The 15,632-nt window shown below is 52.9% G+C and overlaps 1 protein-coding gene across 1 annotated transcript; it reads right to left on the bottom strand.

Moving 5' to 3' along the window:
- Nucleotides 1-4,285: 4,285 nt before the first annotated feature.
- CPA1 (carboxypeptidase A1) lies at nt 4,286-10,825 on the bottom strand. Its single transcript, XM_049643016.1, has 10 exons — nt 10,679-10,825; nt 10,101-10,182; nt 9,415-9,648; nt 9,080-9,181; nt 8,436-8,537; nt 8,150-8,260; nt 7,442-7,532; nt 6,735-6,934; nt 6,265-6,349; nt 4,286-4,569 (listed from the first exon to the last, which is right to left on the bottom strand). Exons 1-10 carry the CDS (start codon nt 10,762-10,764, stop codon nt 4,382-4,384), a joined length of 1,281 nt encoding a protein of 426 aa, XP_049498973.1. The 5' UTR covers nt 10,765-10,825; the 3' UTR covers nt 4,286-4,381.
- Between the last annotated feature and the right edge of the window lie 4,807 nt (nt 10,826-15,632).

Raw genomic sequence — 15,632 nt, 5'->3', positions numbered from 1 at the left:
GAGTCCTTAGAGCGAGAGCCCTTCTGCATCCTCAAACCCACCTAGCCCCACTTGCCCTTGTAAAGCACTTGCTGAGATGATGAATGGCCATGCACTGGATGAAGGACCAGTGAGGTCATACCTGGATTGTATTCAATGACATTTCAATTTTAACTTCAAGCCAAAACCAGAAAGCTACACATGCGTATCAGCGTATTCAAGAGACCACCCGAAGGATTCTCACGGACCTCCGATGGCTCACAGGCCACACGGAGAACCATATACAAGGGTCTCAGAAAAAAGTCAAATGAGTTCCTTTAAAAATAAAGATTTTTGAAAAGCCCTGGAGAATAGGCATTAGCGTAATCAATTCCCCGGATTGCTACAGGAACTGAATGTGAGCAGAAAGGGCTCTTGGGGATTTTCGTCTGAGCTATGGCAGAGTGCTTAGGGAACAGCTCCCAACTGGGAGCGGGAGAAAACCCTTCCCTTGGTAGAAACGCGGTTGCTTCCAGCTCTATCGGGAGGGTAAATTTTTCCAGTGATAAGATACATTGTTCTGGGCAAGGTGGTAAAATGGAAGGCCAGAGCAGAAGAAATGAGTGGAGGCAGATTGTAAAAAAAGAATCTGGGCGCAAATGAAGATGACCGCTTAGATGTTAGATGTTGGTATTAAGTTGATATTAGATAACTTTAGCCACGGGGTTATTTGGTGTGTGTGAACTAGTTTGTTTTTTTTTCCTGATTATAAAAGCTTACTGCAACAAATCCAAAAAGGTACAAGGAGGAAAACCATCACCACTATCCAGGGCAACCTCAATTATCATTGGAGAGTATATCCTTCCAGGCATTGTGTGTGTGTGTGTGTTTCAAACAAAAATGCAATTCATACTCAACATGCTACTTTGTAACTACTTTTCTTTAAGCAACTGTATAAATCATATACTATAAAATCCATGCACTTTAAGTATACAATTCAGTGTTCAGCAAATTCACGGAGTTGTGCAGCCATTACCACAATCCTATTTTAGAACATCTGCATCATGTGGCTGGCTTCTTTCAGTATTGCGTGACCCATTTCCCCACGTCTACACGGGCTGCAATGGCTTCACGAGACTCCATTGTTTAAACATTTCATAGGGGTATCAAGACTGGTGTCTGTTTAGGCTCTTTTCCTTTATATTTCATTTTTTACTATTACGGCCTTGTACATACATGCATTTGAATTTGTCTGAATATTTTTATAAACTAACTTTCTCCAAGTGGACTTTCTGGGTTAAGGCAACAATACATGTGAGATTTGATTTATGTGGCACCCCACCTTCTGCCCCCCAGGAAGGTGGAAATCTGTCTTCACACCAATGGTACATGACAGGTCCCATTTCTTCATACCCTTGATAGCACTGAGTTGTCAGTCTTTTTATTCTTTGTCAATCTGATGGAAGAAAAATGATTTATTTGCCTTTCTTTAATGTACAAAAAAATCACTCAGAGGATCAGTATCTCTCATACGTTTATTGGCCTTTTGTGTTTCTTCTTTGGGGAATTGCTTATTTTTCTTTGGAAATTTTAGTCCTTTTTTATTTAAAACCCCTTTTACTGGGGCGCCTGGGTGGCTGAGTCGGTTAAGCGTCCAACTTCTGCTCAGGTCATGATCTTGCAGTCTGTGAGTTCGAGCCCCACATCAGGCTCTGTGCTGATGACTCAGAGCCTGGAGCCTGTTTCAGATTCTGTGTCTCCCTCTCTCTCTCTGACCCTCCCCCATTCATGCTCTGTCTCTGTCTCAAAAATAAATAAACGTTAAAAAATTTTTTTAAACCCCTTTTACTTATAAGAACTCTTTTCCCTTCAAGAATATTAATACTTTTTCATATACGCTACGATATTTTCTAAAAGTATTATTTCTCTTTTAGCTTCATGCTTTTATGTATAAATTTTTCTTACCCACAGATTTGTAAAACTATGTATCTGCAAACAAAATGTAAACCTCTTCCTATACTTGAAAATAGAAAAAAAAAAAAGAAAGTATTAACAAGTTCCCTATCTCCATTTAACAAGTATTTATTAAGTGCCTACTCTGTGCCGTGTATTTGGCAGACCAGTAGGGATTACGTGTTGAACAAAACAGTGCAGTCTCTCCCCTCATGGAATTTTCTGGTGCTTCATTCCTTGTCTTACCAGGTTTCTTAAGACTCTTGCTCAGGGGCGCCTGGGTGGCTCAGTCGATTGAGCATCCGACTTTGGCTCAGGTCATGTCTCGTGGTTCAAGAGTTCCAGCCCCATGTCAGGCTCTGTGCTGCCAGCTCAGAGCCTAGAGCCTGCCTTGGATTCCGTGCCTCCCTCTCTCTCTCTGCCCCTCCTCCGCTCGTGCTCCATCTCTCTCTCTCAAGAATAAATAGTAGGGGCGCCTGGGTGGCTCAGTCGGTTAAGTGTCCAACTTCAGCTCAGGTCACAATCTCACAGTCCGTGAGTTCGAGCCCCACGTCAGGCGCCGGGCTGATGGCTCAGAGCCTGGAGCCTGCTTCCAATTCCGTGTCTCTCTCTCTGCCCCTCCCCTGTTCATGCTCTGTCTCTGTCTCAAAAATAAATAAACGTTAAAAAAAATTAAAAAAAAATAAATAATAAACATTAAAACAATTTAAAAAAAGGAAAAAGACTCTTGCTCAGAGCCTCACTTTCTAAACTACAACTCAGGGAATTCAAAATAACTCACGAGCCTACACTCTACAGATTATAAAATTCTTAAGTTCATTCATTAGTAAAAGTAGAGAACATTCACTCAACAAACATTTATTGGGCATCCGTACGTCAACTATTGTTGGTGGTTTTGGAGATTGAATGCCAAAGTGGTGCCTGCTCTCAGGAAGCACAATTAACCTTAAATTAAGCAATTCTATCCTGGAAGCCTAAGTGATCCAATTTCGTAAGATTTACTGTCCTTGCTAACTTAACATTTTTTTGCCTATCCATTTTTATTAAGCAAAAAATACGATTGGCTTTTCACTGGCCCAAACTGAGCCATTAAAATGGGTTCCATTCATAGGTTGAATGGAAATGTTTCCCGAAAGATAACTTGAAGGGAGTGTTATAAAACCTTTAGGTCATTTGTCCGTAAAGACTAAAACACCATTTTTCCTTGCCTCATACACTTGCATGTGTCTAAGTTTATGTACGATTGATAAATAGGTATATATCCTGCCTTGTACATTTTGCTTTTTAGAATGGTAGCAAAAAAAAAAAAAGAAAGAAAGAAAGAAAAAGCATTTGACCTACAGGCCGTGCTCTGTGGAAAAGACAAGACTTTTAAGATCTTGGAGCCGGATGCCCTGTAACACCTCAAATGGCTGATACAGGGCAAGACCGCCACCTTCACCCCCAGTTTCCATCTCTGGGGAGCTACCAATCCACCCTCACCCACGCCCCAGTGACTTCCGTGGGAGTAACCCCTGCTCCGCATTCGCGTCCGAAGAGACTTGGAAGGAACAGAAGTTAGACTCTTGCTCTGACAAGAGTCGGGATGCCCTATGTAGTGTACTGGCCGCCGAGTGTGATCTCATAGCCAGCAGAATCACCAAGCCAAAGGAGGAAACCCAACGAGTTTTAGGAGCTCTGGAGAGTGTCAAGAGGAGAGCCTTCTATGTGAGAAACGTTGCAAATGATAAGGAGTAATGGTGGTCAAATAGAAAAGGAAGTGGAGACCCGAAGGATGCTAGAAAGGATGTGACGTATGAGAAGAAAGCTACTTCTGTCCCTAAAGGCAAAGTCGTCACGAGGCACCACAGTTAGTAAAAGATTCTGGGATTGGTGTTCGTTCTTTATCTTCAGTAAATTATTTCATTCGACCTAATCGTTTTCTTCCGATTTAATCCAGGAGTGGGAGACCGTATCTGGCTTTACAGAAATGGGCCGGGCCTGGCTGCAATGTCTATTTGGGACAGCGGTGGCCACCAGGATTATTCTGTCTCATACTTAGAGTTACGGCTCTTGTAGATACATGGATCCAACTGGCAACACTCTCGTACGAGCTGAATTCCTGACCACTGCGGGGTCCCAGGCATTCGGTCAGCAGCTGCGGCTGCCGCTTGCTACTAAGGTATGAACACATCGCCCCACCGATGAGCTAAGCCCAGGGTGGTCTGATTAAAACAGACACCACTTGGATCCAAATTCAGAGGACCTCGGAAGGCGGGGGCAATCGAGGGGTCATCTAGTCCAACCGCCCGCACATTTCCGGCGAGGCCTGCAGGAACTAAATCACTTCTGCCCTAGCTTGAAAAGGCGGACGTGCCACGTACGTTCCCACACGTGAGCCCCCAAGATTCTGTTCCACTTACACTCAGACTTTATTTGGTCGCCCGGGTGGGGCCAGAGAGGAGGAAGAAGAGAGGGCCGAAGGACCAGTTCAGTAGGGGTGATTCAGGGTGTGTTCCATGATGGTCCGAAGCGCCAGCCACGTCTCCTGGGCCGTGGGGACGATCTGGGAGGCCGGCAGCAGGAAGCCATAGCGCCCCGTGTCCCGGAGCTCGAAGGTGTAGGAGTACTTGATGCCCTGGCTGTAGGTCCAGTCGATGGTGCTTCCGCTGGCTTGGTCTGGGGCAGGAGCAGATGCCGGAGAGCAAAGGTCAAAAACTTAGAAACACTGGTACGGCCTGGGCCAACGGTCCTAAACCCGGAGCCTCATGCAGGGTTGACTGGAGTCAGCGGCTACTAAGTGCCTGCTGTTGACCAAGCAGCCTGGCTCCCTCCCAGGAAGTCCCCCAAGGGGTCTGAGCTCCAGAGGCCCAGACAGGAGGACCGGCAGTGGATCTCCTATCACGGGGGAATGCGAGAAAGTTCTTGCTGTTGCAAAAGCCCCGCTGAAAACCACCTCCCTCCAACAGCTGCTTTGGTCAAACCTCCAAATATACCAGAGTTACCCGCTTGAGTAACCAGGATCTGTCCCCTGGGGCTCTGGTCTGCAGGAGAGAGTGCAGAAGGCCAGAGGCAAAGCACAGGCCCCTCGTCTGTCTTTCTGGAGGGAATTTTGCCCAGCTTTGCGGTTAACAGCGGGTAACGAAGTTGGTTTTGAATTGGGCAGGGGTGTGGGAGGTGGGCTGCGTATCCGGACTTAACCTGGCAACGCCGACCGAAGCGACAACCTCTGGTGCGGTTTGAAACCCATTTCCAAACGAGGCCTGAAGTCCAAAAGCGAGGCCAGCCCTCAGTAAGACCGTGGCCCACTCATCTACCAAGCCCTGGGCGCGCGGGGGCGGAGGTACGTGAAGGGTGCCTGCAAGCCCTCTCACCTCTGTCCTCGGCCTCTGACTCAGTACTTCGGCCTGTCGTCGGCCAGCAAACTTACTGCATTCCTCAGGGCCCTACGGGATCTGCCCCCCCGCCCCCCACCTGTCCCCGACGACCCCCGTGTGCTCTCACCCTGCGGCCATCACCTAGGGCTCCATGTTGTCCCTGCTATCCCCTCAACACGCCAGTCCAGATCACATGGCAGGGCCTTTGTTCTAGAAGGTTCCTCTGCCTGCGAGGCTCTTCCCCCAGATAGATAGCCTCTTGGCGCCCTTCCTCGTGTCCTTCAACACTGGCCCAAATTTTCCTGTCTCAATGAGGCCTACCCTTCAACCCACCCACCCAACTTCCATGCCCGATATTCCTGACTCCGCTCACCAGGTTCTAGTTTTTCTTTTTCTCCCTAGCATTCGTGGCCTAACACACTGTATCGTCTACTCATTCGTGTTTATTGTCACTCTCCCTGACTAGAACGTACGTTTCCTGATCTTCGCTTATTTCCAACTATTTCCCAAGCGCAGAAAACAAGGCCTGGTACAGAGTAGGTGCTCAATGAACATTTGCTGACTTAATTCCATTCTGACATAACAGTGCTCCTCGCAGGGGCATTGCACGTACAAGTAAGCTGGGAAAAGATAGGACATATTCTCTCACTGAAAGGCATTGGAGGAAGCGTATTTTTTTAAGGTGAGTTTCTTGGTGATCTACAAACGCCAGCGGAACTCTCCATGCCCTCCTAAAGCTGGACTTAACCCCAGACAAGGGGACAAAAGTTCTCAGAGGAACTGATAGGCTTGTCTGGAGGTATCGACGAAGGCAGAGTTCACTTCAGGAAAGGGCCCCACTGCTCCCTGAGGCACCGCCGAGGGCTGTTGTCCTCGCCCATGCTCCCAGATCTAGGCACACCCCTGGCTGCTTCCTCCAGGAGGAACACCGCGTCAGGCAGGAAAAGCCGGCTAAGCTTTCTCCCGGTGCCACCCCAGAGACCGTGCACCCACTTACAAATCGTTTTGATGATGCTGCCGTACTTGAACTTGGTCCCATACAGAGAGGCCAGGGCCGTCACAGCAGACTTGGCCAGCTGATCCTGGAGAAAATGCCAAGCGATACCACCTGTTACGGCCAGTAACGCCAGGGCCAGGGTAGCCCAGCGTCTAGCTGGGAAGTAGCCCAGCAGAGAGCACGGGGCCCCGCGCACAGCGGGAGCTCAGCAGCCCCGCGATCCCCGAACCCCGCAGGACGTCTGGCTGGCCGTTGATCACACCGCGGCTCCAGATTGAACTTGTGGTACAAGCTCAAAGTCTAGCCCTTCCCCTTGCAGTGTCATGGGACAGAAGTGACTCAGCCACTCTGTACCTCAGTTTCCCAGACAGAAAGCGAGACAAGTCCGCCTTGCCGGTCTTCCCAAGGCATCAGGGGTCCGTGGAAAGGGGTGCTGGGCACGGCAGGGCAAGCAAGGGATCAGCACATACCAGCTCGTCCCGGTCGGGGGCTGGCTCTGCCTTGTAGCCGTAGGGATACAGGAGGAGCTGGGAGTAGCTGTGGATGGAGATGAAGGCCTTGATGTTCCCATGGCTCTTCACAAAGTCCACGATGGACTTGACCTCCACTTCGGAATTTGCAAACTTGCCACGGTAAGTGTCCGTGCAGGGGTTGCTGCTGGCTCCGGCCACTGTGGGAGGAGAGGGGGGGGGTAGCATTCCTTAACAGCCAAGCAGCGTGGCTTCCACACCCTCAAGTTCTTTGCGTGGAAATAAGGGTGGGATGCAGGAGGGCTCACCCCCACCCTGGAATTAAGGAAAGGCCAAGGCCTTTTATAACCTGGGGGGCCTGCCTCCCTCCCCAGCCAGGTGGACGTGCCCAGAGAGGGAAGGAGGGCTCCCCAAGCAAGATCCATTCTTGCAGTGAAGGGACCACAGAGAGAAGGAGCTGAAGTTACTCTAGAAACCCCCCACATAGGTTTCAGACCTAAGTTCCAATGGGGGGAGATTTGTTTCTACGGACGAGGAGCAAGAAAATCTCAGAGGCCCTCCTCCCTCCCTGGGAGCCTCAGCGGAGAGGCTGACATCTCTGCCCTCCCTGCTGGGGCAGGAAAGGGGTAGGGGGGGCAGCAGGACACAGGCGGGGAAGAAGCCATCTGGGTTTCCCGTCCCTGCCCCCAAATCACACTGGGCCTTACTCCCAAAGCCAGCATCCCAGTTCCGGTTGGGGTCCACCCCAACACAGGAGGAGCCCGGTGTGAGGGATCGAGTCTTGCGCCACATGCGATTCTGAGGAAGGAACCAGACACCTGTCGGTCACCGTGCTGGGCCGGGGGCCAGAGCCCGCGGAGAGCAGTGCGGGCCGCGAGTGGCCACAACCGACACGAGGCGCTCTGATCAGGAGCATGGGCGTGGACACAGCACGGATCAGAAGCCACGTTCAAGGTTGTCGGGAAGGTCCGTCTGCAAAGGGGGCTCTTGGTTGAAGGAGAACAGAGGCAACAGTGGACGGCACTTGGCCAGAGGTTTCTACCGGCGGAAACAAAGGTGCCCCTCCCCCCGCCCCCTGCCCGGACACGCGGGATTGGTAGCAGGCTGTACCTGCCATAAAAGTAAAATAAAGTTAGGAAATAAGGTCCAGGGCAGCGGGTCTGGGGGATTTTGTCCCCCCTCTCCATCCCCAGATATATGGCAATGTCTGAAGACATTTTTGCCTCTCTCAACGGAGGGGTTGAGAGTTGAGGGGCCTCATCAAGAAGGCCTAGGATGAGAACCCTGGTCCAGCAGAACAGGTCTGTTTGCCCCTCCTTCAACTTCTGGGGGTTGAGATTCGGGGTGAGTAGCCTGCGGGGCTCAGAGGCCAGGGGCCCGCCGTGTTTTCCCCAAGAACGAGAGGAAGTCTGTACCTTGCTGTGGGTGAAGGCAAAACCATCAGGGTTAGTGACAATCTCCAGGAAGATGTCCATGGAATCAAGAATGGCAGTGAGAGTGAAGTCCTGGCCATAGTCTTGTGTGATCTGGTGGGGGGGACACGCAGGCAGAGTGGGTCAGGCCAGGCATCGGCCACCCTAGAGCAACGGACATTTGCACCTCTGCATCCCTGCTTCTGGATGCAAAGGGGAGGCCCGGGCTCCCGTGGGCCTTGACCACCAGCCCACCAGGTGAGAACCCTCCTCACCTCCCCGAGCTTACCTTCTTGGCAAACCAGACCCCGCTGGCCTGGGTAACCCACTCCCGGGAATGGATCCCCGTGTCGATCCAGATGGCGGGACGGTTGTTTCCCCCGGTGCTGAACTGAACAAGAAAAGCAAAGAGATCCAGCTCGGGTCTTATCTTGCCTCCTTGAAGGGGAGCACACGCCAGGCCAGAGGCCATCGGCTCCCTGGGTATCTCAGGTTAAGGCTTTCCTTGTGGGGCCATCACTCAGGTGAGGGGTGGGGGTGGGGCCCGCGCAGGAATCCCACAGAACTTGGCCTCCAGCCTTCACCCTGGCCTTGGGGCAAATATGACTCAGCCAGAACTCCGGGCCCTACTCTTTTCCTCTGCCCAGACACAGTTCTCTGTGGGGTGTCACAAATAAACCATTTTATCTGGACTACCCGGACTCTCGGATACTTTCCGCAACGGGACGCTTGCTTGAAAACACTCGGTCACTTAAAAGTTTAAGAACCGTGTGTGCCCGGGTATGCCTACGGCTAGACCAGCATAGAAATTGCGACCTTCCCAAATGTCAGCACGGGGGGTTCATATAGCAGAGCGTTCTCGGTGACCCTGGGCTCACCCACGGGCCCCCACACACAGATGTGGGTGCCCATTTTTGCCTAGGTGTCCGTTACCTTCAGCACATAGATGGGACGCCCCTCGTAGGTGTTGCCGATCTGGAGCTTGCTCACAAGCTGTGGGTGCTCGGCCACCAGCATATCCATGAAGCTGTAGATCTGAGAAGGGAGAGAAGGGGAGGCCGGCTGTCACCCGGACGCTTCCCCCCTGCAGCAGCGTCAGCCAGCCTGCCACAGGCCCTGCAACGTAGCGGAGCCGCAGCCCAGACCCCCCTCCCCGCCCCCCCCCCCCCAGCCCCGAGCCACCCGGAGACGGGGCGGGTGCTGCGCATGCCCAGGTCACCCCTGACTCCGTGCCGGTGCGGTGCGGAGTGGTCCCGGCGGCCCCTCACCTCCTCCAGGGTGTGGTAGGTGGCGTAGTTGAAGGTGTCGGTGGAGCGGGACCGGGCCTGGAAGGCGAACATCTGCTCCTGCTCCTCGTCCAGCAACGACTGCACGTCCTCAATCATGATCGTGTACCCGAGGCCGTGGGCCTCCAGGAAGGCCTTGACAGCCTGGATGCTGGGGAAGGGCACTCGGACGTCGATGGGAGAGCCGGGCTGGCCAGGGCCCCGCCAGAAGTCCAGCTGGAGAGGACGAGAACGGGCACCGCCACGGTGAGCCGGGCAAGGGCCAGCCGGGAGGGGGTGCCGACGCCAGGGGTTCACGTACACCTGGGGCTGCGGCGTGGGCGTTAGGGGCCGGGGACCGAGGGGAAACCGTGGGCCCTGGACGGCGTCCACCACGGTCAGGGAAATGGCCCGGGAAGCATCGCGGAGGAGCTTCAAGACGGCAAGCAAAGAGAAGCGCTAGAGAGAAGGCCCTCCCTTTGCTCGGATGCTCAAGGGCAGGAAGAGTCTGGAACTAGGAGGTTAAATCGTTTTCCGACAGGAAGCAGTCCCCCGGGTCCTTTCTGGGTGGCTGAGGAGAGCAGGGCCAGGCCCCAGGTGGCCCCAGGGGATGATGGGGTCCTGGGGTGGGCCCGGCTGGCCTGGGAGGAGCCCTGGGGCCTCCTGGAGGACTCCCCACTTCTTCCGACCTGCAGGTGCTCGAGGTCCTCCAACTCCTTCACCTTCTGGACCTGGGCTTCATCGGCAGCAGAGATTCGGAGCACCTGGTGCCTGGGCAGAGAGGGAGGGGACACTGGGGGCCTGAGCAGCTCTGATTGGCCCTCCACACTCCCCAGGTGGGAGGACGCCGCATCCAGTGGCCTGGAAGCCCCAGGCTGGGCTCGAGCCTCCGGGCTGAGCAGGGGGAAGCACGAGGGGTCTTCGCAAGGGGAGGCCCAGGCTCCTTGGAGCCTTCTGGACACAGCTGCTACCCCGTCCCGATTTAGACTATTTCTCTCTCTCTCCAAAGCCCATCAGGCCTCCTCCCACCTCCCCTCCTGAAAACTCCTCCTTCAAGCTCAGATTTCTCGGGGGCTCGGGAAGCTGCCCAGAGGGACCAGACCCCTTCCTTCTCAGCCCTGGTGCCCGGTCAGTCTGCCTCCTAGGGCCCGCTAGTCTGCTCCTCTCTGGAGTCATCCCATAAGTCAGTCTCTCTCCTCCAGACACTGGCGGGGGGCGGAGTCCTCCCGTCTCCTGTCTGAGCACCCCCTTCGCTCCATACCCTTACCCCACAAAGTCCTCTTTGCCAAGGACAGCCCCTAGCAGCACACTCCAAATCAGCAGCCCCCTCATGCTGCAGCCAGCTGGGAACATCAACTGAGGCCGAGAGAAGGTCCCGGGGCTTTTTAAACTCTCCCAGGTCTCCCGGGTCCTTCCGACCGTGCCCGAGAGCTGGTCCCCTCCCCGCCCCGCCTTGCACCTGGGCCCTGTCCCACGGGGAGGGAGGATGAGGGCCCCGATCTCTGATACCTTCTCGCCCTCCCTGATAAAGTGGCAGGGAACAGGGCAGCTGGGGAGATAAGCCAGGCCTCAACCCCTTGGCCATGAAGTGCCAGCCTGAGCCTGAGGGTCAGCTGGAGCCTGAGGGTCAGCTGGGAGCCTGCTCACCCACAGCCAACCAGCTGGAGCCTCGTGTGGGGTGTCCCCTTCTCCCACGCTCCTGAGGGCCAGCTCTTCTGTTCCTGGGACAGAGGACGCTGGGACTCTCTGCCCCCATCCAGTGCTTGTACCCGCTGGCTTCTCACCACACTGGCTCTGTCCAGGGCTGCCCCTCCCCTGCACAAGGCACATCCCGCTCTGGGGTACAGCCCCCTGAAGGGGGCTTCAAGGCCCCACTCCTCCTGGCCGGCCTCGGCGGTCTTGCGGGAGTCAGGCCACAGCGACCGCAGCTGGGGCAGGAACTCGACTCTCGCCAGTGTTTCCCTCCCCCCCCCCCCCCCCCCCCACTACAGGGCCCAGGATCGCGGTCGCCCTTGATGGGAACTGTAACCAGATGTCATCTGAATAGAAAGCGTGGTGGTGGGAACCGGGGCCAGACCCCTGTGGGGACTGCACAGTATACAGGAGAAACCGGAACTCACAAAGGGGAATTTGCTCGGGCTCTGGATGCTGATCTCATGGTAGAAACATCTAACACAAATCCGCCCTAATCCACAGGGGGCCCCCGACGGATACCCAGCACCATCTGGGGGCCCTGCTCTGTGTCAGGGGCTCAGGCTCGGACACTGACAACAGCCAAGGTGGCCCTTTCTGGTTTCCATCTGTTCCCTCTGCCTCCCTATCCCACCCCCTACCTGGCCTACCCTCTATGGCTGGGGCAGAGTGACCCCATTAGATTTACCCCCCACTCTCAGCCAAGCCTAGCTCTGAGAAGACAGTGAAACACTGAATTCACCCTCAACAGACGTTGAACCTCATGAAGACTGTTCCTCTCCACTCCAGCAGCCTTGCCTGACCTCCAGGCCCCAGATAAGGCCCTCTTTCTCCCCGAAGCTTCCTCTGGCTTCTTTTTCAAGTATCTACCCCTCCTCCGAATGCTCACCCCTTGCCTTATTCATTCTTCTGGCCCAGGTACTGTGCTGTGCCCTGGGATGATGCCCAAGTCACGCCGGTCCCTGATCTCAGGGAGCTCACGGTCTGGTGTGAAAAACACAAGTAACCAACCGACATGTCGGTTCTCCAAGAGGTCTTACGAGAAGCTGTCACCAAGACCAGGGTGGAAGGGCAAAAGTCTTACTGGCTTGCTTTCCTCACTGCAGGAGACCCTAGCAGTGCCTTTCCTCTGACGTGCGTGAGAGGCACCAGTAAGGCCATGGACTCTGCACTGTTGGCCTGTCCAGCAGGGTCCAGGGAAGACTTTCCCAAGAAGGTGACATCTGACCTGGGTCTTAATGATAGGATTTTGCTAGGCTGAGAAAGGAAGGGGTGTTCGTTACACTATTCGGTGCTAAAACACAAACTCACATTTGCTCCTCCTTAATGTATGTCTCCCAGCGAGACTAGAAGCTTCCTCAGACCAGGAACTGTTTCTTAGCCATCTCTCCTACTCCCCCTCATCTCTCAGTGCCCTGTAACATTCTCAAGCTTTCAAATCTGTCCCCCAGCAGGAAAAGAGGTTTCGTACAGCCTGCCTTCAGTTTGCATTATGAAAACAATATTTCTTTTTGTATTTCTAACTCTAAAGCTGTCCTATAATTTGACTCTGTTTCATGCACATTACACATGTTGGGGGCGGGGGGGGGGTGTTGGCTAATTCTTGGGGCTTCTGTGAATTCCTTCCAGAAAAGACAAACCCATTGCAGAAAGGAGGTGGGGTGGGGGAAGGGCCCTGCCCCGCCAAGTGGGCCTCTTGAAGCCTCCAGCCAGACATCTAAGGTGTCCAAGAGTCATGTAATCTATTTTCTTGCAAGGTTGGAAAAGATTAATTCAATGCTGCAAGCTAAAATGAGGGCCAGCATGGGCAGGAAGCTGGAAACACAATGGGAGAGGACTTTGGGTCTCAGGTGGAGGCTAGGCCTAATTCCCTGGGCCCCTCCAAAGCACCTCAGGGTGCTGAAAATTGCCTTTTGGTAAAAACCAATTTGCTAGAACGAAACCTGGGGCAGAGGGCCACAGTACTGCCTTTCCACAGTGGCTTGCTTCACATTGGTCCAAAGCAAGGGCAAAGATGAAGGCCATCGAGACCTATTAGCATGAGAAAGAAGCCACCAGCCTGGTATGCAGATTCTTGGGCCAGTCACGGGGCTGAGGCCTGAACGCAAACAGAGGAAGGACAGCTGAAGCCACATGGAGTAGAGTCCAGCGTCCCTCCCTTCTTCCACAGGCCCCACATCAGGCTCTGTGCTGATGGCTCAGAACCTGGAGCCTGCTTCGGATTCTGTGTCTCTGTCTCTCTCTGCCCCTCCCCTGATCATGCTCTCTCTCTCTCTCTCTCTCTCAAAAATAAACATTAAAAAAAAAAGACAATTGAGGAACCCCATTGTCTTTTGCAAGTGATGGGTCTGGGGGTAGGCATGTGACTCCGTTGGGCCAATAAGAGGTGAAAGGAAGCCAGCAAGGAAGCTTCTAGAAAATGTTTCTCCACTCTTGAGAAGGAGACACCTTTCTCTGGATATTATCAAGTCTGTTGCCCCACCTTTGGACTATATAATATGAAAGAATATACATTTCCTCAATATTAACTGTAAAAAGCACCGTTGTTTATTGTTTGTTGCTAACTGATGCATCTACTAAGCTTTTAAAGTGCTGTGTTGTCAGAAGACAATACAATTTTAGCCTAGGGGAGCCTTTATGTGAAATGGGAAAAGGCATTAGTCTCCCTCTGGGCAGACATAGTCCCTCATCCTCTCAGCAGAATGTTTTTGTGCAGTGTACAAACTGGACAACCATCCATGGCAACCCTGTTGCCAGAGAGTGCCCAAGCATGATAAACAGAGGCTCTAAGACAATGCTTAAAGATCCCCAAACTAAAACCTGGAAAATGGGTTGTTATAAAGGCAGGAGAATCAGTTCCCCACGTCCATATTGGGGATCAAAGGAGACAGTGGACAAGAGGGATCCTCGCAGACAGCACAAATGGGCACAGTCAAAATGACTGGATGCAGGAGCTGGATGAGACTTCAGCTGTCTCCCTTCGGCACGCGTGTTTCAGGCTGTATGTGGTACACTCGTGCGAATGGGAAGAGAAGTCTATGAGAATTTGAGGCAGCTAAGCGGTGGACTGTAATGAACACATCTCATTTTCCCTGCCCGGCGTCCTCCTCCTTCCGAAGGACCACCCCTCCCGACTCTAACTAAGACCAGGTGATTCAGGTGGTTCTAGCCACCCCACCCCCACCCCCCCTCTTGGAAGAACCAATTAGTTCCATTTCCCCCCCTCAAGCTTTAGCAAGGAGGCTTTCTATCACACGTACCTAAAAAACAAAACCAACAAACAAAAAACACAGCCTCTGACTTCCGGAAAGAGCAAAAAACAGGAGAAGGAATGTCTTCCAAAAGTAAATCACCACAAACCTATTATATGATTGGGGAGATCACGTGCACATCCCTCAGCCTCAGTTTCCTCATCAACGTATTGAGAGAGTAGGACAGAATGATCTCCTTGGTCTCTTCTAGCGGTAATGCTTTATGATTCTAGGACATTTGTATTCTGTACCCCCGAACGAATCACAGCCGTGATGACAGGTCTGGGTAGGGGAGAGATTGGCTCTCCAGGTTTGTGAACAGATCAGAGCAGAGCCACAGGGGTCCTGGGGCCTGTGATGGATGAGTGTTCCCAGGACAGTGTGGGTGGAGAGGGCCACGTCCTGCAGAGGCTGCAGGGGGAGGCCACAGGGGGAGGCTGCGGGTCTTGGGGGCTTCATAGAAGGCTGGGAGGACGAGGCCCTGGTGGCAGCCTCCTTGAGTTTCGCTTTCCTAACGGAGTGCCCAGTAGGACCTATTTGTTTGCTTTGAAGCTGCAGAACTCCCACTTTCAAGTGGCTAGTGTGTCTCCAAAAGGGAGGCAGGATCCATATCCCAAAGACAGAAACACTCAATGGGTTTTTAGGAAGCGTCAAGTCAGAAGCGAAATCTCAGAACAGAGATGTGGAAGAGAGAAGACCTAAGCAGGAATGTCCCATAATGTAAAAAAGAAGAAAAAGAAAAAGAAAAAGAAAAAGAAAAAGAAAAGAAAAAGAAGAAGAAGAAGAAGAAGAAGAAGAAGAAAAAGAAAAAGAAAAAGAAAAAAAAGAAAAAAGAAAAAAAAAGAAAAAGAAAAAAGAAAATGGGGGAGGGGAGAGGCAACGTGGGAACCGGGTCAAGAGGGTGGAGGAGAAGGAGGGGTTGTCTCACAAAGGGACAAGAACCAGCTCCAAAGCCAGTGTCCAGTTGAAGGGTTTAACTTTCCACATTGTATTTCCCTTCTGTATGCCCAAGTCAAATTTTGTGAAATGTTACCCTGCGTTCTTAACTGTGCTTTGGGGAATTGATGGGGGGAGGGCAGGAGGGCAGATGGGGAGCCACAGAGTTTGGCCAAGACAGCAAGAGGTGAATGAGGAGCAAGCCGGACCAACGGATTTGCGAACACGTCGCGGTTGCCAAGGACCGTCGCGGTTGCCAAGGACCGTCCCACATACTTGGGGAGGGAGAACATTGGAAGGCGGAACAGGCTAAAGTTGTCCTTCGGGACACCGGCCCCCTCC

Source organism: Panthera uncia, chromosome A2 (genome assembly GCF_023721935.1).
Source record: "Panthera uncia isolate 11264 chromosome A2, Puncia_PCG_1.0, whole genome shotgun sequence".
Taxonomy (NCBI): Eukaryota; Metazoa; Chordata; class Mammalia; order Carnivora; family Felidae; genus Panthera; species Panthera uncia.
Note: the sequence above shows the minus strand (reverse complement) of the source record. Positions and strands in the feature narration are given on the sequence as shown.

Coding starts and splice junctions, on each gene's coding strand:
- CPA1 (XM_049643016.1), bottom strand. CDS start 10,764: ATGTTCCCAGCTGGCTGCAGCATGAGGGGGCTGCTGATTTGGAGTGTG. Junction 8,538..9,079: donor GTCCCATCTATGTGCTGAAG/GTAACGGACACC, acceptor TTTCTTGTTCAG/TTCAGCACCGGGGGAAACAA. Junction 6,935..7,441: donor CTGGGATGCTGGCTTTGGGA/GTAAGGCCCAGT, acceptor CTCCTCCCACAG/TGGCCGGAGCCAGCAGCAAC.